This window comes from Leptonychotes weddellii, chromosome 13 (genome assembly GCF_054177405.1).
Source record: "Leptonychotes weddellii isolate Sample4059 chromosome 13, ASM5417740v2, whole genome shotgun sequence".
In the NCBI taxonomy this organism is placed as follows: domain Eukaryota; kingdom Metazoa; phylum Chordata; class Mammalia; order Carnivora; family Phocidae; genus Leptonychotes; species Leptonychotes weddellii.
In genome coordinates, this window is record NC_138381.1 from 73,966,744 (window position 1) to 73,986,795 (window position 20,052).

General features: G+C 52.9%; 2 protein-coding genes across 9 annotated transcripts in view; one reads left to right on the top strand and one right to left on the bottom strand.

The window, feature by feature from the left end:
* CUX2 (cut like homeobox 2) overlaps positions 1 to 20,052 on the bottom strand; it is a 254,233-nt gene that overhangs the window by 7,289 nt on the left and 226,892 nt on the right. For 6 of the 7 annotated variants that reach the window (XM_081802222.1, XM_081802220.1, XM_081802224.1 and 3 more), the window contains 10 exons: positions 18,153 to 18,344; positions 17,993 to 18,051; positions 17,449 to 17,497; positions 17,256 to 17,376; positions 15,240 to 15,920; positions 14,317 to 14,418; positions 10,000 to 10,778; positions 9,074 to 9,233; positions 2,544 to 2,813; positions 1,157 to 1,345 (listed from right to left, as the gene is read on the bottom strand). In XM_081802222.1, coding sequence (XP_081658348.1) covers positions 1,157 to 1,345; positions 2,544 to 2,813; positions 9,074 to 9,233; positions 10,000 to 10,778; positions 14,317 to 14,418; positions 15,240 to 15,920; positions 17,256 to 17,376; positions 17,449 to 17,497; positions 17,993 to 18,051; positions 18,153 to 18,344 — 2,602 coding nt within the window. The remainder of the gene's footprint in view (positions 1 to 1,156; positions 1,346 to 2,543; positions 2,814 to 9,073; positions 9,234 to 9,999; positions 10,779 to 14,316; positions 14,419 to 15,239; positions 15,921 to 17,255; positions 17,377 to 17,448; positions 17,498 to 17,992; positions 18,052 to 18,152; positions 18,345 to 20,052) is intronic. The other variant, XM_081802221.1, reaches the window with a different exon arrangement.
* Positions 1 to 20,052, top strand: part of HVCN1 (hydrogen voltage gated channel 1) — a 542,590-nt gene that overhangs the window by 4,886 nt on the left and 517,652 nt on the right. The window lies entirely within an intron of this gene.

Genomic DNA, 20,052 nt, shown 5'->3' on the forward strand with positions numbered 1-20,052 from the left:
AGGCCGGATCATGCCCTAGTGGCGGCCGGAGCAGGGGGTGGGGGCAGCTCCGGCCGGTGCCTCACACTCTGGGGCCCACTGCCAGTCTCATCCTTTCCTCCCTCCTTGCTCCTGCTTCCACATCCTCCCAAACCCTCCGCCGAGACGCCTGTCTGCCCACACCTGCCTCTGAAGTCTGGTCGTTAGCACCCAGGTGTCAAGTATGCAGAGAGCTTAGCTGGGTGCTCAGAGATAGGAGATGCTCAACACCGGGTGCCATGCTATGCTGTAGTCTCTTGGTTGACAGAAGTGTCTCTGAATTTCACTACAGTCTTGGGGGGCGAGCGCAGGACATTCATTTAAATGATCCCCGTAATTGCATGAGGCATCTCAACCCCAAATCACCAAAATGTGGGGAAAAGAAGCCCGCTTCAGAGTGGAGGATGTAATTTTATCCTCACAGCAATGCCCTGAGACTCTTCAGATGAAGGAGAATGAGGCACAAAGAGAGGGAGCGACCTGCCCAAGGTCACAGAGCCAGGAAGTGGCGGGCCAAGTTCTCAAGTGCAGAGTTGTCTGAGGCCAACAGATAGTGGGCCCTTCACAGCCTGGCTTGGCCCTGGGCCCTCAGCGGGAACTGCCTTGGTGCCCTGAGTGACAGCTTTTCAGTTCCTTGTATCTCCTCTCCCAGCCTTGACCTTTTCTAGACTCCCTTCGTCACAGCACGAGATTGGGCGGGTGCTCAATGCCGGCTCAGTTTTTCAGGGCTATAATACTGGATGACGGAAGAATCTGAAATCTCCTTGCCCACCCCCAGGAGGGAGAATTCCTGTCTGCTGGGCCACTTTTGTGCTTTGTTGTGTAGAGTCTGGGTTACAGGCAAAGGGGGATCAGAGAGAGAGCACTCTGGGGTATGTGCAGTTGGGGCTGACAAAAGACTTTGAAGCAGCTATGGGTGTATATGGAAGGACGCTGAGAGAGGTGGGGTATTGGGGTTTTCATGGGAGAAACAGTAAATGGTTTAGTTGCTTTCAGTTATGTGCTGGGGGATTGCCGTCTGTTGCAGGCCCACACTGGGCTGAGATGGGGCCTTGGGGCCCTGGCTTTCTTTGGGTTACAACTAGATATGGCTGCAACGGAAAAACCTGAAGCCACGCCCAGAACACCTGGTGCTCACCTTTCTTCTCCAGCTTCTTCATGTCCCTCAGCTTCTCCACATTCTGGGGGTCGTTGAGCCACAGCTGCATGCGCACAAAGGGCTCCCGTCCCTTTAGGCTCAGCTTATGCCAAGGTTTGGGGCGGGACAGCAGGTCAGACACGGAGCCCTGTGTCAGCCCCAGGATGCTCTCCCCGAACAGCCTCTGCCCTAGGGACAGGGGAGGGCAACCTGTTACCCCAGGCTGGGCCGAGTGCGCCCAGGAGAGACAAGAAAAAGAGGAGAACCTGGGACGTCTCCACTAACTCAGAGGGAAGCACCATACACATGCGGGAGGGAACCCACACCCAGGGGGTATCTGGAAGGGACTTTTCTGCAAAATAGGAGGTTGAGGGTAGGGGAACCAACAGCTACCAACAAAAATGCTTTCACAATTTAGATTTCCTTCACTCCTAGGAGATCCCCGGGCAGGTCTGAACACTTTGTGTGTACAAATTAGTGTCACCTCGTTAGTAAGTAATTTGACATATTGTATCAAAATTTCAATGTGCGTATTCTCTGATCCTGCAATTCCCTCCAGTCGTACTTGCTCAAAGGCCCAAAGACCACCATACTGACGTGGTTTCAGAGGCAGAAGGAAATTGGAAACAAACAAAATGCCCATCAAGTGGGTCAAAAATGTGGGGCATCCCTGGTCTGCAACACTTGGCAACGGGGAAGAAGACTGCAGGTGTTCTGATCATTCTAATGTGGAAGGGTGTCTACAAAACAGGGTTCACTTTTAAAAAGCCAGTTATAGGATAGTATGTATGCAAATTCATCTACATAGAAAAAAATAAATCAGGTATACATATATTCTTGTATGTTTTTGGGAAGTACCAAAGATATATAAAAACTGTGGAGTATGATTGGGGGCTTAGGAGACTTTTACTTTTTAGTTTTTTCCTGTACTGCTTGATATTTTAAAATAAGGAACATGTCTTATTTTTATAATAGAAACTGCAGTGAAGAATTCGGGGTCTGTGTGCATCCCTCTGGGAGAGGGGCATGATTGGCAGTGGAGACTCAGAGGAGTTTGTGATCCATAGAGTGAAAGAGAACAGGTTTCTCCTCTGTGTCCCCTGAGGACAAGGGGTTCAGCCCCGTGTCAGCATGTGCTAGAGTTTCACTGTCGCTATGGGCTGAGGATTTCAGGTTACATCAGACCTGCACTCATCCCCCATTTGTCCTACTCTAGGGACCCAGGTCAGAGTCAGATGCCTCCCAGAGGGTCCTGGATGCCTCTGGGCTGACTGGCCCCTGCAGGCTGGACCCTGGGCCCTAGGATCTCACTGTGGGCACTCTGCTCAAGGCAAGTAAGAGCCAAACAGGGCAGGAGGCGGCATCCCTGATTCCCGCCACCCTGTACCTAGGTTGTTGTCCGTGAGGACCTCTTTGACTCTCTTGGTGATGGAGTATGTGTCCAGCTCGGGGGACATGGCCACAATCTCCTGGATGCCCCCTGTGGTCTGGCTGCCTGAGTACATCTTCCCCCCCAGCGAGGAGCTGGAGCGTCCCTCCGGCTGCTGGTTCTCCTTGCTGCCCTCCAGTGCCAGGATCAAGGGCTCCTGGGAGCTCCTCTCCGGGTCTGTGGGGCTAGGCGGTGGGGACGGTGAGGACCTCGGTTCCGTGGGACTGGCTGTGGGCACAGAGAGACAGAGAAGGCAGTTACTGCCATTTGGAACAGACACACATGGTTTGGGTGTTTGTTGGAGCCAAGTGTTGGCAACAGCCCATTTTGCAACCACCATAGTAGTATCTTAGGCAGGGACCATCCTGGATGCAAAAACTATCAGATGAAAGTTTGATCAATAATAGGGTATTTACATGGTCTCAAAGTATCTCCCTATAAGATACTTACTAATTACAAAGGGAAAAACAGTAACTCTACAGTATACAGCTACTTGGCAGACATCATCTTAACCAAAGGACCAAAGGTAACATCACCAATGAAAGGACAAATCAACAATTGGTTCCTCCTGCTGCAATGTACTGAGGACACAGCTTCACTTCACTTCTGGATATTCCTGCCCCAAGTGCATGGCCTGAACCTAATCACAAGGAGGCAGCAGACAAAGCCGGACTGAGGCTGTCTATAGAATTACTGGCTTCTGGTCTTCAAAAATATCAAAATTGAAAAACAAACAGATGCAGAAGACTGTTCAAATTGGGAGACTAAAGAGACATGACTACAAAATACAAGTGTTCCTGACTCTGATCCTGGACAGGGAGAAACAAAATTTTATAAAGGATGGGGCGGGTGCCTGGCTGGCTCAGTCTGTGGAGTCTCTTGATCTTGGGCTTGTGAGTTCAAGCCCCACATTGGGCATAGAGTTTACTTAAAAAAAATTATATAAAGGATATTATTGGGACAACCAAAGAAACCTGAATATAGATAGTGGGCTACATCAATGGTATTGTATCATTATCAGGTTTCTCATTCTTGGGAAATGCTTGTTGAAGCGTTTAGGGGTAAAGGGACATGATATGAACTAGTATGTCCAATGGTCAGGAGAGAAAGGCACCAACATGGCAAAATTAGCAACTGGTGAGTCTGTGTGTCGGGTATAGGGAGTCTGTTGTTCTATTGTTTCAACTCTTCAATTAATTAGAAATTACTTCAAAAATGAAAAGTTCCGGGCACCTGGGTGGCTCAGTCATTAAGCGTCTGCCTTCGGCTCAGGTCATGATCCCAGGGTCCTGGGATCGAGCCCCGCATCGGGCTCCCTGCTCCGCGGGAAGCCTGCTTCTCCCTCTCCCACTCCCCCTGCTTGTGTTCCTGCTCTCGCTATCTCTCTCTCTGTCAAATAAAGAAATAAAATCTTAAAAAAAAAAAAATTACAAAAATGAAAAGTTCCAAAAAGTAAGTTGGCAACCCTCTATAAACCCAACCACCAGAGATTAACTAAATAAAATATGGTGATTTCCTGAAGCAATGAAAAATAACGTAATGGAAAGACGTCCACATAAGATGAGTCAGTTCTGGGGATCTAACGTCCAGAGTGGTGACTATGGTTAACGATTCAGCATTATATACTTGACACTTCCTATGACAGTAGAACTTCACTATTCCCAACAGAACAGCAAAATGGTAATTGTGTGAGGTGAAGGATGCGTTAGCTAGTCTTACTGTGGTAAACATTTTGCAATATATACGCCTATGAAATCATCACGCTGTATACTTTAAACTTACACAATGTTACTATGTCAAGTGTATCTCAATAAAGCTGAAAAAAGAAAAAGATGTCCACGGCACATTGGCATATTTAAAAAGTGAGTTTATAAGCCATGGTTTTCATTTGTCAAAGGCCATTGGGAAGGCACGTTGGGTGGGACGACCTTGCCAGACCCCCAGTCCCTGAATCTGTTAAATGGCCCCGCAGAGCATGTGGCACTATGCCTACAGCAGCCCTCCTCCGAGCGGTGCCCTCAAGAGGACTCCATGAGACAATGCAGGTCACCTCCTGAGGAGTCAGCCTCCCACTGGGCTTTCAGGCATGAGCTGAGCCTCCCGACTATTCCGGGCCAGAGGGGGGGGGAGGTGCCTGAGGAGATGCCCTTAAAGGGGTGGGGACCATGGTGGAGGGTTGAGGAATCCCAGTGCTGGTGCGCATGGTACCTTCCAGCAAATTAGAAACAGGTTCCTCTTCTTCAAGACATTTGGCTGCTGCCTGCTAGAAATCTGTTAAGTATAAAAATGTATGATGGCTAGGAAGTGAAAAGAGCCCCACAACCATCCTGCAGTGGTTTGATTTCAGAAAGAATATCCTGAGCCTCTGCTCTGGATGGATTTTTCCTTCCCTGTGGAAAGCAAGTGGATTACTATGTTCCAGAACCTTAAATGGCTCCCTATTGACCCTTGCACAAGAAATGTGTTCTCCTTGTCCTAGTGCTTAAGGCTCTGGACTCTCTTGTAGGAACCCCATCCCACAGACCTGGAGCTACTCTCACAGCCCAATCATCCCCTCCCCCCACAACCTTCTAGGCTCTTCTAAGCCCCTATGCCTTTGCCATCCTGAAGGCCTTCTCCCTAACCTTGAACTCCTATGTATCCTTCAAGACCCAATCCCAAACGTCCCTTCCCTGAGGTGCACACCTTTAAGGTATAATAGCACTTTGACTACATTGTTGCACTTCACTACAATTTCCTTCTTGTGCCAGATCTCACCCTTACCAGATGACAATGACAACGACGAAGATGATGATGATAATTAATAAAACTTCCTTTTACTGGGTACTTATTACATGCCCAGAATAATGCTATGTGATCTCAAGTGACCTTTATGCCATCTCTAGGAGGTAGCTACCATGTCATCCCATTTAATAGAGGAAGAAACTGAGGCTCAGCGCTATTAGGCAATGTGTCCAAGGTCACACAGGGACTAGTAGTGGCAAGCTGAGGTCTGCTTATATCCGACACTGTCCTCTTATCCACTATAAGTCCCTGGCAGGCCGGGAACACACGTTAATCATGGGTGAGTTCTAAAGCCTGGGGAGGAAGGAGGAAAGAGGTGCTGGGCAGAAGTCTGTTGAGTGAGTAAATTTTGGCCAGGACCCCTGTGTTCCCTTGCAAGGTGCAAAGTGAAGCCTCAAAGTTCTGAGCAATGGCACTGCAGCCTCATGGAGCTGGAAGCCCACATCTGGCATTACGAAGACACTATTGTTCCCCCCGCCCCCAAATCGGGCTCATTCAGGTGGCATCCGTGAGATGCTGGAGCTGACACGTCCCTTGTCACTGTCACCAGCAGAGACACAGAGCTGGTGGGGAAGGGCCAGCCTGGGAAAGCAAGAGGCTGTTTCGAGGGTCCATCCATCACTGGCATGGGAGAGGAGCTGGGCTCAGCTGGAGGAGAATCGAGGGTCTTCAAAGGCATCTGCCTCTTGGAACACTGCATCCCCTCCTAAAGGGCCAGATTTCCAACTAGAGAGGGAGCGGGATGAGGAGATGGAGGGAGACCCAGATGATGAGCCTGAAATCAGCCAGCCCCCAGGCAGAACACCGGCCTTTTCTGACTACTCAGACTTCAAGGACCACATCTGACAAAATTATTGAAAGATTCAGAAATCAACTCTATCAGGAGGAACACACTAATTATAAAGGGCCGGGAGGTTGAACACGAACAGTCAGGTTGGCTGGGGCTTGAGCAAGGGCATTGGAAAGGGATGTTGGCAGGGCAGAGCGGGGACAGCAGGGTGACCACCTGGTCTGTTTGCCCAGGACTTTGCTGGTTGTAGTACAGAAAGTCCTGTGTCCTGGGCAAACAGGACAGTTGGTCATGATGGAGAGAGACAGTGAGGGAGAGATGGAAGGAGAGAGATGAAGCGACAGGGGGACACAGGGTAGGGACAGGTGCAGAGTGGGAGAGAGGAACAGGGAAAGAAGGAGATGGGGGGAGAGACTGGGACAAAGAGACACAGCGGAAAAAGGCAGCAAGAAAGACAAGGGAGGGGGAGAGAAAGGACAACGATGGTGGGAGAGACTCAGTGGGGGAAAGTCAGAGACCACGTGGGGGGAGCTAGAGAATTCTGAGGAGCAAGCCTCAGACACAAGGGGCTGCAGTACCCATGTAGACCATTGTGCGCAGAGCTGAAGAGCCTGTTATTTGACCTAGGCTCTGTTGGTGGGCAGCTGGGGCGGGGGGGCATGCTTCGGAAGCCTCCCCTGGCATCCGGCTCACCCCCAACTCCCCGGGCCATGGACAACACGGGGGCTGGAACAGGTCCGTACTCAACCCCCTGGTCCACAAGGCGTCCACGCTCACTGGCCTCACTCCCTTCCTAATCTGAGAAGGATCCTTCCTCCCAGCCTTTGCTTGTGCTGTTCTTCCACCAGGAACGCCATTCTTGACTGTCTTAGCATAACCCTATCCTTACACTACAAAGACATTTCTAAAAACCAAAACAATTCGACCTGGGGGAAATGCAAATCAGAACTACAATGAGATGCCAACTCACATCCACGGGGATGGCTTCAAACACAGAGAACAGCAGGTGTTGGTGAGGATGTACAGAAATAGGACCCCCTCCCCCCACATTGCTGCCCAGGCTGTGAAAGGGTGCAATCACTACGGAAAACAGTTTGGAAGCTCCTCAGTAAGTTGCAGAATTATCATCCGACCCAGCAATTCCACTCTGAGGTATATATACAAAGGCATCAAAAACAGGTGTTCAAAAACATGTACATAAATGTTCACAGCAGCATTATTCACAATCGCCAAAAGGCAGTCAGTCTATCTGTACATGGAAATATTATTCGGCCATAAACAGGAATGAAGTACTGAGACAGGCTACAACATGGATGAGCCTTGGAAACATGATGCTCAGTGAAAGAAGCCAGACACAAAAGGCCACATAACGTATGAATGCCCAGAAGAGGCAAATCCACACAGGCAGGAAGTAGACTGGTGGTTACAGGGCCTGGGGGAGGGGTGAGTGGGCATGACTGATTAATGCGCACAGGGTTCCTTTTGGGGTGAGAAGAATGTCCTGGGGTGAGAGAGAGCTGGGGGTTGCACAAAGTTTTGAATGTACTAAATGCCACTGAATCGTACACTTTAAAAATGGTTCAAATGGTAAATGATGAGTTTTACAACAATAAACAGATTAATTACAACACAACACAAAGATGGGAACTCTTTCACAGCTGTGGGCTCTGGGGTAGGCACTCCCAGGGACCCTAATGGCTAAAAGCCCTGCGTTCTAATCCTGGCTCTGCTACTAACTGGCCAATGACCTTGGGCACATCACTGTGCTACTCAGACCCTCCATTTCTTCTTCTGTAAGGTGGGAATGACAAATGGTCCCTCTGGTCAAGCCTGATGTGAGGATTAAAGATGAAGGTACTGCAAGTGCTCAGCCTGGTGTGTGACAAATGTCGTTAGAACGGCTGCATTGGTCCTTACACCTGCCTGATGGACCAGGGTTTTTCAATTAAAATTTTTGATTATAAAATATTTCAAAGTATAGAAATATACTGAAAAGAAAACGTAAATCTTCCTTCCCTTCCCTGGGTCCATGCCCTTAATAGATGTTAACGCTCCCTTATTTGCTTCAAATCTCTCTGTTTTAAAGACAAAAAGCAACAGAAACAGCCAGAGCCCTCCCCTCCCCCATGGAACCCCTCTTCCCGGGCTGGTGAGTGGTGGCTCTTTTTGACTCTTTTTTTTTTTTTTTTAAGTAAGCTCTATGCCCCACATGGGGCTTGAACTCACAACCCTGAGATCGAGAGTCACATGCTCTACCGAATGAGCCAGCCAGGCGCCCCTCTTTTTGACATTTTAAGCACAGGCTTGTAGCCAATGCTGCAACAATGTGCTGTCTTGTCTTGTGGGCATGAACTTCTAAAATAAACACCATCACCTGGGATGCTTTTGCTGCCTGACATTATGTTTCTGGTAGTATTCTTGTTCATACTTGCACCTTACCTGGACTCCGACTGACCTGCCCACTGGTCGTTGTGGGGGAGGGAACGTGGGCTTCCTAGAGTCCCTCCCTGGATTCCGTCCTTCCACCTCTGCTCTGTGACTTTGGGTAACTCTCTGAGCCTCAGTTTCCTCACCCAGCCAACGTTCAGACCCCACCCTGCCTGTGCATCACTGATGGATGGATAACAGCCCAAATCTCTGTGCTAAGGCTTCTGAGGCTGCGTGTTGCATCACTGGGAAAAAGAGGTCAGTCAGCGACTCCGGTCAGGGGATGGGGTGTTGCGGCTCCGGCTCCGCAAGCAAAGTATTTTCTCCACTTGCTCTAGGAACCCTGGCGCCACCTAGAGTCTAAAACCACCAACAGAGGGCATTCTGGTTGAAGGAAGGATGAAAGGTGGAACAGGGAAATGGCAGCTGGGAATGGCAGTTCTGGGGGGCTGGCAGCATCCTACGAGAGGGCCCCGACCACACTCACCCTGGGAGGCACTGGGCTGCTGGCTGATGGCCTGGCCGAGCTGGTCCGAGAGCCACAGCTGCATGCGGATGAAGGGCTCTCGCCCCTTCTGCGTCAGCTTGCTCCAGGGCTTCGGCCGGGACAGCATGTCGCTCACACTGCCCTGGGACAGGCCCAGCACCTGGGGATGGGCGGAGCAGGAAGGGTAGGGAGGCAGGCTCCTGGGCCATTCCCTGGCCTCCCCTCCCTCCCTCTCCGCGAGATCCGTAGGGACCACTGTTCACTCGGATTCTCTGGGAGACCAGGGCTGCCTTGATTTGTTCATTTCCCAGGTGCCTGCTGTGTGCCTGGGCCATGCCCCCCATCGGCAATGCCCTTCCAGATATCCCTACGTGTAAGAATCCTTCCTGACTTCAAGAGCCCTCAAATGCCCCCTCCTCCAGGAAGTCTTCCAGTGTCTTCCACTTAGGTCACTCCTATCTCTCAGCTCACCTGACCCTTTGCCTGTTCCTCTGCTATGCGCAGAGGTCCTGTTAAAAACTACTTAACCACTGGTACTGCAGGGCACCCCTGGCTGGGCTGAGCCTTAACCCTTTAGTGGGTGGACCACTGAGAGGGATGGAGGGTTCTGGAGGAGGGGAGGTAAGTAGCTATTCCTAACCAGACACAAGCATTTCACTGCTTGAACATCCATAGGACTGAATGTCAGCCCTGCCTATGGCACCCTTCCCCCAGGACCCAGGGACAGGTAGATGCAGGAGAAAGGGTTTGGGGTCATGCAGACCTGGGTTTGAATCCTGCTTTTGCCTTGTTTCTGTTCATACACACAACTTCTCTTTCCAGACCATAAACGCTGGGGGCTGGGTCCTCAGGTGGTCCTCCCTCCCCAGGTCCCATGGGCCCCACGGCCCCCTGAGATTCTTGGGGGTGGGCCCCACTATCTTCACCTTCTCCCCAAAGATCCTCTGGCAGATTCCGTTCTTGGCTAACTTCTCCTTGACCTGGCGTGTCAGCTCCAGGGTGTCCACCTCCCGGTACATGTAAAGCTCGTACTGCTCGGGGGTCAGGGGTGGCACGGTGGGCTTCAGCGTGCGGGGCACGTACGCAGGGTAGTAGGCCAGCCGCCCACCGCTGCCGGCCTCCGGGACGCCCCCTTCAGACTTCAGCTCGCCCAGCCTGGGGGCCTCATCCTCGCCCCCTGCCGCCTCATCCTCAGGGGCTGCGGGGGCCTCATCCCCACGGGGCCAGGCCCTCCCGTTGGGCTGTCCAGAGTAGCTGGAAGAGGAGGAGGAGAGGGAGGGCGAGACGGAGGCATAGGGGCGGCTGAGCAGGCCGCGGTCCGAGGCCCAGTGGTGGTCAAAGTAGCCAGCGTCTCCGATCTCCGACTTGACCTTCCGGATGATGCTCTGCACGAAGGCTGCGGGGGACAGGACCGTGAGGGACGTCTGTGTGGTACAGCTGCTGGTGCCCCCGCCACTGCTGTCCTCCTGCTTGACATAGGTCGGGGCCCCGGTCTGGCTCACGGCAGCCAGCGACGGCCGCTCTGGGGGCGAGGGAGGCACTGAGCGGCCCCGGGGGCCTGCCTCCATCTCCAGCAGCGCCTGCTGTTGCGCCTGCATCTCGCGGCGTGCTTGCTCCAGAATGTTCTTGATGGCATCTTCCGAGGCGCTGGCGGGGGCTGCGCCGTTGGTGATGCTGAGTGGGGCCGCTGTGTTCTTGGACTCACCTATCGGGAGGGTGACAGGGTGGCCAGAGGCCCAGGGTCAGGGCATGGTTTGAAGGGCAAAGATGTTCCCAGCATCAGTATAAGCATGCTTTGGAGATACTGTGAAGATACTGCAATAAAGCCAGCCAGGTAAATGAATTTAATCTCTCTGCCAAAGGCAACCACATGAAATAGCCTCACGTATTGCCTTCTGGCCTGCTTTCTAACCGCATGCATGGGGTGATCATCCTTGATGTGGGAGGGTAGCCTGGTCCGTGCCCACTTAGTATCAACACGAGTATTTTTTTCTCATGATTAAAAGTTCTACCTTTGATGGCTGCCTATGCCACTTGAAGGGATATTCTCTGCTTTATTTACCCGATTCCCCCACTGCTGGATGCTTAGGTTGTTTCTAGTTTGTCACTGTTGTGAACAACAATAAAGGATATAAATCTTTGTCCCCATCCTGGATATTTCCTTCAATTCTGAGAGTAGAACTCTCGAGTTAGCAGTCAGCCATATTCATTTCCTCCCCGGGAGTCTGCTAGTTGCTCTCTGCGTAGCACTCACTCTTGTCAGGGGCATGGGGCAAGAACCCAGGCGTTTTTTTCTCTTGCTACCTCTTCACAGACCCTGAATGGAAAGCTCCCTGGCTGGTCCACTCTGCTATGATGTTGCCTTTTGTCTTATTATTATTATGTTTTTAGAGACAGAGAGTGTGCATGGGGGGGAGGGGCAGAGGGAGAGGGAATCTTAAGCAGGCTCCACGCCCAGCATGGAGCCTGACTCGAGGCTCGATCTCACTACCCTGAGATCGTGACCTGAGCTCGAAATTAAAAGTTGGACGCTTTATCAGCTGAGCCACCCAGGTGCCCCTGATGTTGTCTTTTTAATTTCTCTGCTATCTTATTTCTGACACCCCCCCCCCACCCCGGGCTGTGGGAGTGCACTGTATAGGGAGTCAGGAGACCTGGGTTCTCCCTCAATCTCTGTGTAACTGTGAGGTGTTTCCCCCTCTCTGCTCTCAGCTGTCCCGTTTATTTAGTGGGAGAGTCTGATTAATCTGTTTCTCATGGTTCTTTATACTCCAATATTGTGTCTCATCCACAGCTGTACCTTGTGTCCAGCACGCAGTAGACGCTTAACCAATGTTTACCGAATGATTGTCTCTCTTGCCACAGGAGCTCAAGAAGAAAGAAATTAAACTGTACAGAGTAGGGCCTCAGTGGATTATCTGGGTGGGGCAGTGTAGGCTCCTAGCAGGGTGAGCCTCCTCTGCCCCTCACCAGGGACCAGGCAGGAGGGAGGGCCCTTGGGAAACACTTGGCTCTCGGCCACAAAATCTGACACTTGGGAATCAGGACACTTTGCTCCGAGTTGCCACCAGGGGGCAGCAGACACCACAAAGTGGGAATGCGGAGGCCAGCATCCGCTTCAAAGTCAGCAACCGTCTACATGGCCTGGCGATACACCGTGCTGGGTGCAGGGATGCAACTCGGTCCCTGGCTGCAAAATGCCCTCAGACTGGTAGGAGGGACACACATATCAGCAGAGGTATTTGTAACGTGAACAAATGTAACAAGAGACGAAAACGATGATGATGTTAACTCTAATGATAGCTAAATTTTCAGGGGCATCTTCTACATGCCAGGCCCCCAGGCTGAGTGCTCGTCAGGACTGATTTCATTTGATCTTCACACGACCTTAAGAAAGAAGTACTAATATTGTGCCTATTTTAAATATGAGAAAATGGAGGCACAGAGAGGCTAAGAAGCTTGCCCAAGGTCACACAGCTAATAAACAGCAGAGACAAAATTGACAGCCAGGCCACTCTGGCTCCATTGCATCAAGCAATGTAGGTGATTGTGGGGAATCCAAGGAGGATGGGTATCCAGTCCATCTGGATGGGGGTGGGGGGTTTTCTAGACGAGGTGACTTCTGAGTTGAATTGTTGAGAATGCGCAGGAGTTGGCCAGGGGTGAGGATGGCATTAGGGGCACAGGGAACAGCATGAGAATGGACATGGCTATAAGCAGTTCATTCAAGAGGTATAGGGAGTCAGGAGAAGTCAACACCATAGGGCCTGGGGCCTTGTTGAGGAGTTGGCATTTTTATCTTGAGGGCAATGGGGAGCTGTGGAAGGATTCTGAGGTAGTGACATGACCATGTGTATGCTCTAGAAAGATCCCTCTGGCCTCTGGGTGGAGAATGGGCTGCAGTGGGACCTAGAATATCATTGGTAATACCAGTGAAGAGACTAATGCAATGGTCCCAGCAAGTGATGATGGTGGCAGTCAAGGATGGCCTCTCACCCCACCTGGGTATCTGGCACCATCTGTGACAGGTTCCCAGCCTTGAGCTGGTGGGTTTGGGGAGTGAGTGAGGGGTAGGGGAAGACAGTGAGTTCCATCTCAGACACGCTGAGTCTGAGATGCCAGTGGGGCCCTTGGTGGACATGTCCAGCCAGCAGTTGGCTTAGGGCTCTGGAACTCTCGAGAGAGGTGTGGCCTGGAGAGGGGGTGATTTGGGTGTTGATGGAACTTCCAGGAATGGACTAACTCATCTAGGAAGGATAGGAAAGTCAGAGGGCCTGATGGAGAAAGTACACTCTGGTTGGCTAAATAATGGTCTCCCAATGGTATCCGCTTCCCTGGGCCCAGACTATGTTATTTCACATGGCAAAGGGGACTCTGCAGATGTGATTAAGTTAAGGATCTTGAGATGGAAGACGATCCTGGGTCATGTGGGTCGGCCCCACATCATCACAAGGTGCTTGTGAGAGGGAAACAGGAGGATCAGAGGCAGAGAGGAAGCTGCTATGATGCTGGCCGTGAGGCTGCAGGAGGGGCCGTGAGGCAAGGAATGTGGGAGCCTCTAGAAGCTGGAAAAGGTAAGGAAATGGATTCTCCTCTGGAGTCTCCAGAAGGAACGCAGCCCTGCCGACACCTTACCTCTAGCCCAGGGAGCTGACTGTGGACCTGTGACTTTTGGAGCTGTAAGACCATCAGTTTGTGTTGTTTTTAGCCACTGAGTTTGTGGCTGAACAGCAGCACTACGAGGCTAACGCAGGGCCCCCTGGGAAGTGCAGAAGGTATAGACTGGGAGGCAGGAGGAAGCCAGGAGAACAGGGTCTTTGGGAACTAGGAAGTGGAGGTGCAGGAAGGAGGGGGAGGCTTCAGCCTCTGTGTTTGGCAGAGTTCCTGTGTGATTACCGATCACTGTGTCTCCTCAAAGTCAAAGACACCCGGACAATCCAGACCAGGGCGGCGGCAGTGGCTGGGCTGTCCCATATGGCGGCCACTTGTCACTGTGCAAAAAACTGAAGCTGTAATTTTATTTAACTTCAAGTAATTTGAGTGGCTATAGTCACACATGGCTAGTGGCTCCCATACTAACAGGGACCCGGCTCTCCAGGCCTCACTTGGCTGCAGGTTGGTTGGCAAAGAGGTTCTGACCTGCTTGCAATCCCGCTGTGGTAGACGAAGGCGGACGAGGGCGCACCTCCTGCTCAGGGCAGGTCCCGGAGGCCTCAGGCCTCCCCTACGGCAGTGGCACTCACCCCCCTTCTGGGACTCGATCTCCTTCTTGGCCTGTTCCAGGATGCTCTTGATGGCGTCGTCCGAGCCTGTCTCTGGTGTGCGGATCCTTGGGGTGATACTGCCTGGGGGAGGCAAGGGGGCATCTGTTGTGGGGACCTGCATGCTGAGGGTCAATCTCTGGAGCTGGGCAGGGCGAAGGGTGGGTCCCCTCCTCCCTCAGGGGCTCCAGGACCAGGGCTGGGAGACCTTGAGTGTGTGTGGCAAGACCACCACTTAGCCAGTCTGTGTGACAAACTGGATCTACAAATGATTCTGGCTTAAACTAATAATAATAATACAATGGTAACAACAACGATGGCCACCACCACAGCTAATAGTTCTCAAGCAGTTACTATGTTCCAGGGGCCCTGCTGAAAGATTTATACTCATTTAACCCTCAGAGGAGGCTGACAGATGGGGATGGATAGGGAAACCGAGGCACAGAAGCTAAAGTCAGTTGCCCCAGGTCACCCAGTACGTGAGTGGCAGAGCTGGAACTCAAGCTCAGGTGTGTCTGTAAGGTCAAAGCTTGGGCCATTCACATGGGCTACCCTAAAAGTCAAGTCTGGCAAGTTGGCAGGAACCCAGGCCATTTCATGGATGGGCAAACTGAGGCTTGGAGGTCCTCAGGAAGTACCTACTTGCCAGGACAGCCCCTGGGCTCAGCCTTCTCCCACAGTGATCAGCCTGAGCTGTCCCATTAGGGCCAGGTGGGGAGCAAGGGGTAGCCACAGGCCCCAGGAAGAAGGGAACGAGGATATATTTCCTTGTTTTACAGAGGGGAACCTGAGGCATAGAGAGGCAAAGTCATTTGCCCCAGGCGACACAGCTGGGAGGTGGCAGAGTTTGGCTCTGTGCCCAGAGCCTGCGCCCTCAGCCCCCGTGCCTTGGGATGGGCCCTCACCTCGCTGCCGCACCTGGATGGTCCTCAGAGCCAGCACGTTCTGCTCATCCGACAGGAACTGCTTCATCTTGATGAAGGGCTCCTTGCCCTTCACCGTGAGCTTGCGCCAGGGCTTGGGCCGGGCCAGGATCTCGCTGACTGAGCCCTGTGACAGCCCCAGCACATAGTGGCCAAACACCCGCTGCCCGATGTTGTGTTTGAGCAGCTGCTCCTTCACCTGGAATGCAATCTCTGCCGTGTCCAGGTGCTCCTCCTCGGTTCCGGTTCCGGCCCCTGCCCCAGCTGCGCTGCCCCCACCCCCGTCCACAGGCTCGGGGGCCCCAGGTGGCTCAGGGCCAGGAGCGGGGGTGGCAGGGGCCGTGGGGGGCTTGGCGCCGTAGAAGGCCGGGGGGAACACCAGCAGGCCGCCTGCCTCCCCCTTGAAGGTGGCCGGGGGCATCATGTGCTTGGACAGCAGTGCGTCCCCTGCCAGTCTGTCCCCAGAAGCCAAGCTGGGGAAGGGGGACAGTGAGAAAGTCCTTGGGCCATCAGGGCCCAGGCCAGGACCCAGCAGGGGCTGCCCAGGGCTGGGGGACAGGGGATCTTCGGGCCCTGGTGGTGGTGGGAGCTGCGGAGGGGATGGGTAGGACTGCTCCGTGCCCAGAGAGTCTTTGATGGAATCGTCCTCCGAAGGGTCCTCCTCTATATTGTCAGAGAGACAGACAGGTGCAGGAAGAGAGGACAGACAGAAGCAGACAGTGATGGGGAGAGAGAGAGCAAGCCAGGGACAGAAATATCGAGAGTGACAGAGAGAGTGAGAGAGACACCAGAGAAACAGAGACAGGGAAACAGAGAGGCAGACAGAAACGAGAAACCAGAGGAGACGCGGATGGAGGCAGAGACAGAATGAAAGGCAGAAAGAGACAGAGGGACAAAGAGACAGAAAGTGGGAGGCAGAGAGACACATACATGAGAGAGCAATTCAGGGAGAAAAGGTGGGGGGAGAGGGCAGGCGGGGAGGGGGAGAGAAGTGCTATGGGCGTCCAGCCGTACTAAGAGCTCCCCTTCTGATCCTCAAATCCCCATCTGTGCAGGCCCGGCCCACACGCCAGTTCTGGGGAGCCCTCCCTCCGACATTAAGAACATGCACTGAGGGGTGCCTGGGTGGCTCAGTCGGTTAAGCGACTGCCTTCGGCTCAGGTCATGATCCTGGAGTCCCGGGATCGAGTCCCGCACCGGGCTCCCTGCTCGGCGGGGGGTCTGCTTCTCCCTCTCCCACTCCCCCCTCTTGTGCTCTCTCACTCTCTCTCTCTCTCAAATAAATAAATAAATAAAATCTTTAAAAAAAAATAATAAAAAAAAAAAAGAACATGCACTGAGCACCCATTACGTGTTAGCACCTGGCCCCAGGGTGGGGCATCCGGACCAATGCCCACCGCGGCAGGGTGCCCACTCCTGGCCTCTGCCCACCTTGCAGCCCTCCTCTTCCTACGCGTCCTACGTGTTTGCATTCCCCACGTGAACAGCACCCATGGAATGGATCCGTCGTTGTCCCCATTTTACAGATGAGGAAACAGAGGCAGCACAGAGAGTCTTGGCCGGGGCCACACAGCTATAAGGTTATGGAGCCACCGTGTGGGGAGAAGGGCTGAGCAGCTGAGAAGGTGATTTGGGGAGAGCGCAATGTCTGTGGGTCATCACCAGCAGTCCTGCTGCGGGTGTACAATGTGAACGCCCTCTGTGTGCCCTGTGACCTCTTCCCGCTGCTCATCAGGGCTCGGGGATGAGTGGAGCCTTTGGGGCGGGTCTTGGGAGGGCCCGAGTGAGCTGCGTGGGGTACGTGTGTGTGGATACTGTGGGGGACAGCCCCCAGCTAGCGCTACCACACAGCAGCTGCTCATTCAGTGTGGACCCCTTTTCTCCATCTGTCTCCTGCCCGCATGGGAGGCGGTCGCGTGGGGGCGCGGAGAAGGCCAGAGGCCCATGGGCAGCCCCTATCACAGCCCCTTGGCCCCAAGAGCATTCCGTCTCCCCTACCAGGGCTGGCCAGAAGACCGGGCTTTTCCAGAAGGAATTTCTGCGTGGGGAAGAAGGCCTCCTTTGCCATGAGCAATGAGTCTTCGGGCTTGGCCATGCCCTGGGGAGACAAGAAGCCAGGCTGAGAGGGCACGGTTGGCAGAAGGCTCTCAAGGGCAGCCTGCACGGCGGGGACAGTGGCGGGAACACTCACCTGGGGGAGGCTGCAGGTGCTGGAGGCCAGCTTCATGGCTTTCAGGATGCTGCCAGAGAAAGTGGAGAGAGTCCGAGGCCAGCCAAGCTCCCGGGGCTTGGGGAGAGGTCTTGAGAGGTACTTCCTCTAGCTCATCTTCCCTGATTGAGAACAACTGCCCCACCCCGTGGACCTTACATAACACTGGACCCGGGACAACACCAAGCCTTAAGTAGCAGACTGTGAACTGCTTCCAATGATACCTGAAGGGGTGTTGCATTAACAAACTCCCACACTGGCCGGCCTGAGCTAATCTGATGCAAGCACCACCCCCCACCAGTTCCCGCATGGACCACGAGCCACCTTGCAAGTTCTTGGATAGATGGCTCTGGAGGGCAAAGAACCAAGTGTGGTTAAGTTCTGAGACCCAGGCTGCCATGGAGGAGAGACAAGGGTATCACCAAATGGGGTGTGGTGGGAGGGAGGAAGATCATGACCTTTGTCCAGGGCCTCTCCCCACCAAGAAAGAGGGCTGGGGGTGGTGGAGCCCCACTCTGCACAGTACCTCAGCTCTGTTTTAATTTCTTCATAGTCAGACTGCGCCTGGAGCTTCTCTTCCAGCTTCTAGAGGAGGAAACAAAGATGGTTTCAGGCTGGCCCACGTCCTTCTGCCTGGGGACGCCTCGCCCGTCTCCTGTCTGCACACCTCCTCTCCCAAGACCTACTTCTATGGCCTCGGACTTAGCCGTGAGCTGCCGCTCCAGGTCCGCGATCTGGTTGGCCGAGGTCTCCTCCAGCTCCTGCAGAGAGTTCTGGAGGTGCTGCACATCCTTCAGCAGCCGCAGGATCTCCCGATCCTTGGAGGCTAGCGCGGCTTCAAGCCGGGGGCCCGAGCACAACGCGAAGTTCACCTTATCCTGAGGACAAAGTGGGGCTTTGAGGGGCTAAGAGGTGTGGGGCAGGCAGCTGGAGGGCTGGCTTCCCCACCCCTGAATCCCAGACAAAACGGGAAATCCATCCGTGGCACGTTCTCCCTCCCACCCCCCGGTGCTGTGCTCCCCAGAGTGACTCAGCCCCTCCTTACAGGCTCTGGTTTTCCTCCTCCTATCTCTGAGCCTTCGCTCAAGCCACTCCTACCAGCCTGGATGCCTTCCCTCTAGTATTCAAACTGGTGGGGAGTGGGCAGGGAAGGTTTTCTGGAGGAAGATGTGTCTAAACTGTGATGAAGTTCAAGAACAAGTTAGTGATTTGGAAAATTGCTTGGCAGCGTCCACTAAGGGTGGACATGTGCACTTCTGCTTGGTACATATGTGTGGGGAAAGCAGGTACCGTGCACAAGACACACGTGCGAACACCAAGACTAACATTCGTAGCAGCCCTCTCTGTAACAGCCCCAAGCTGGAAACCCTCCACTGGCTTCCAAATGCCCTCCAACGAGAGAATGGATGAGCAGGTCGTGGCACATCCATACAATGGAACACGCTACAGCACTGAAAATGGATAATCCACAACTACTGACACAGCATGGACTATGCTCTCAGATAGAATATGAAGTGAGGGGTGCCTGGGTGGCTCAGTCGTTAAGCATTTGCCTTCAGTTCAGGTCATGATCCCAGGGTCCTGGGATCAAGCCCCGCATCGGGCTCCTTGCTTGGCGGGAAGCCTGCTTCTCCCTCTTCCGCTCCCCCTGCTTGTGTTCCTGCTCTTGCTATCTCTCTGTCAAATAAATAAATAAAATCTTAAAAAAAAAAAAAAAAAAGAATACGAAGTGAAAGGAGCCAGACAGCAAAGTGTGTGTGCGCAATCTGATTAAGATCAGATACAAAAGCAGGCAAAACCCAGCTGTGCAGTTACAAGTCAGGAGAGTGGCTCCTGTTGGGGAGTAGCACCCAGATGGGGACACAAGGGGGGTATTCTGGGGGTGGGGAACATTCTACTTGTTGATCTGGATGCTGGTTATGGCATCTCTGAAAAATTCAATGCTGTACACTTAACGATATGCACATTTGATCTTATATACTTTATACTTCAAAAAAACCTTTGCTATAAGAGGACGAAAAAAAAGGAGAGAGTCTGGTGAGGAAGAGGTGGGGACTGGGTGATCCCAGCAGAGGTAACATCACAGATAAATGTTTAGGTTTCTAAATGGGGCACAGGTCCTATCCCAGTGACACATTTCCCCTCCCTTCCAGGCAGACCCTCAGGTTTAGACCTGAGACCCCATAGCCACAGGCCAGACAAGCGGTGGTTCCTATCTCTTCCTAATTTGCCCCTAGCCCCAAGCCCCATGGCTTCTCCAGGTTTTAGGAAATGGTCCCTTTGTCCTGCATGAAAAAGAAGTTGATGTTTGAGAGGACCTGAAGTCGGGCTGGTCCTGAGCAGTTACAAATGACTCTAAGAAGCATTACAGGGGCGCCTGGGTGGCTCAGTCATTGAGCGTCTGCCTTCGGCTCAGGTCATGATCCCAGAGTCCTGGGATTGAGCCCCACGTCGGGCTCCCTGCTCGGGGGGAAGCCTGCTTCTCCCTCTCCCACTCCCTCTGCTTGTGTTCCCTCTCTCGCTGTGTCTCTCTCTGTCAAATAAATAAAATCTTAAAAAAAAAAAAAAAAGAAGCATTACAAAAAA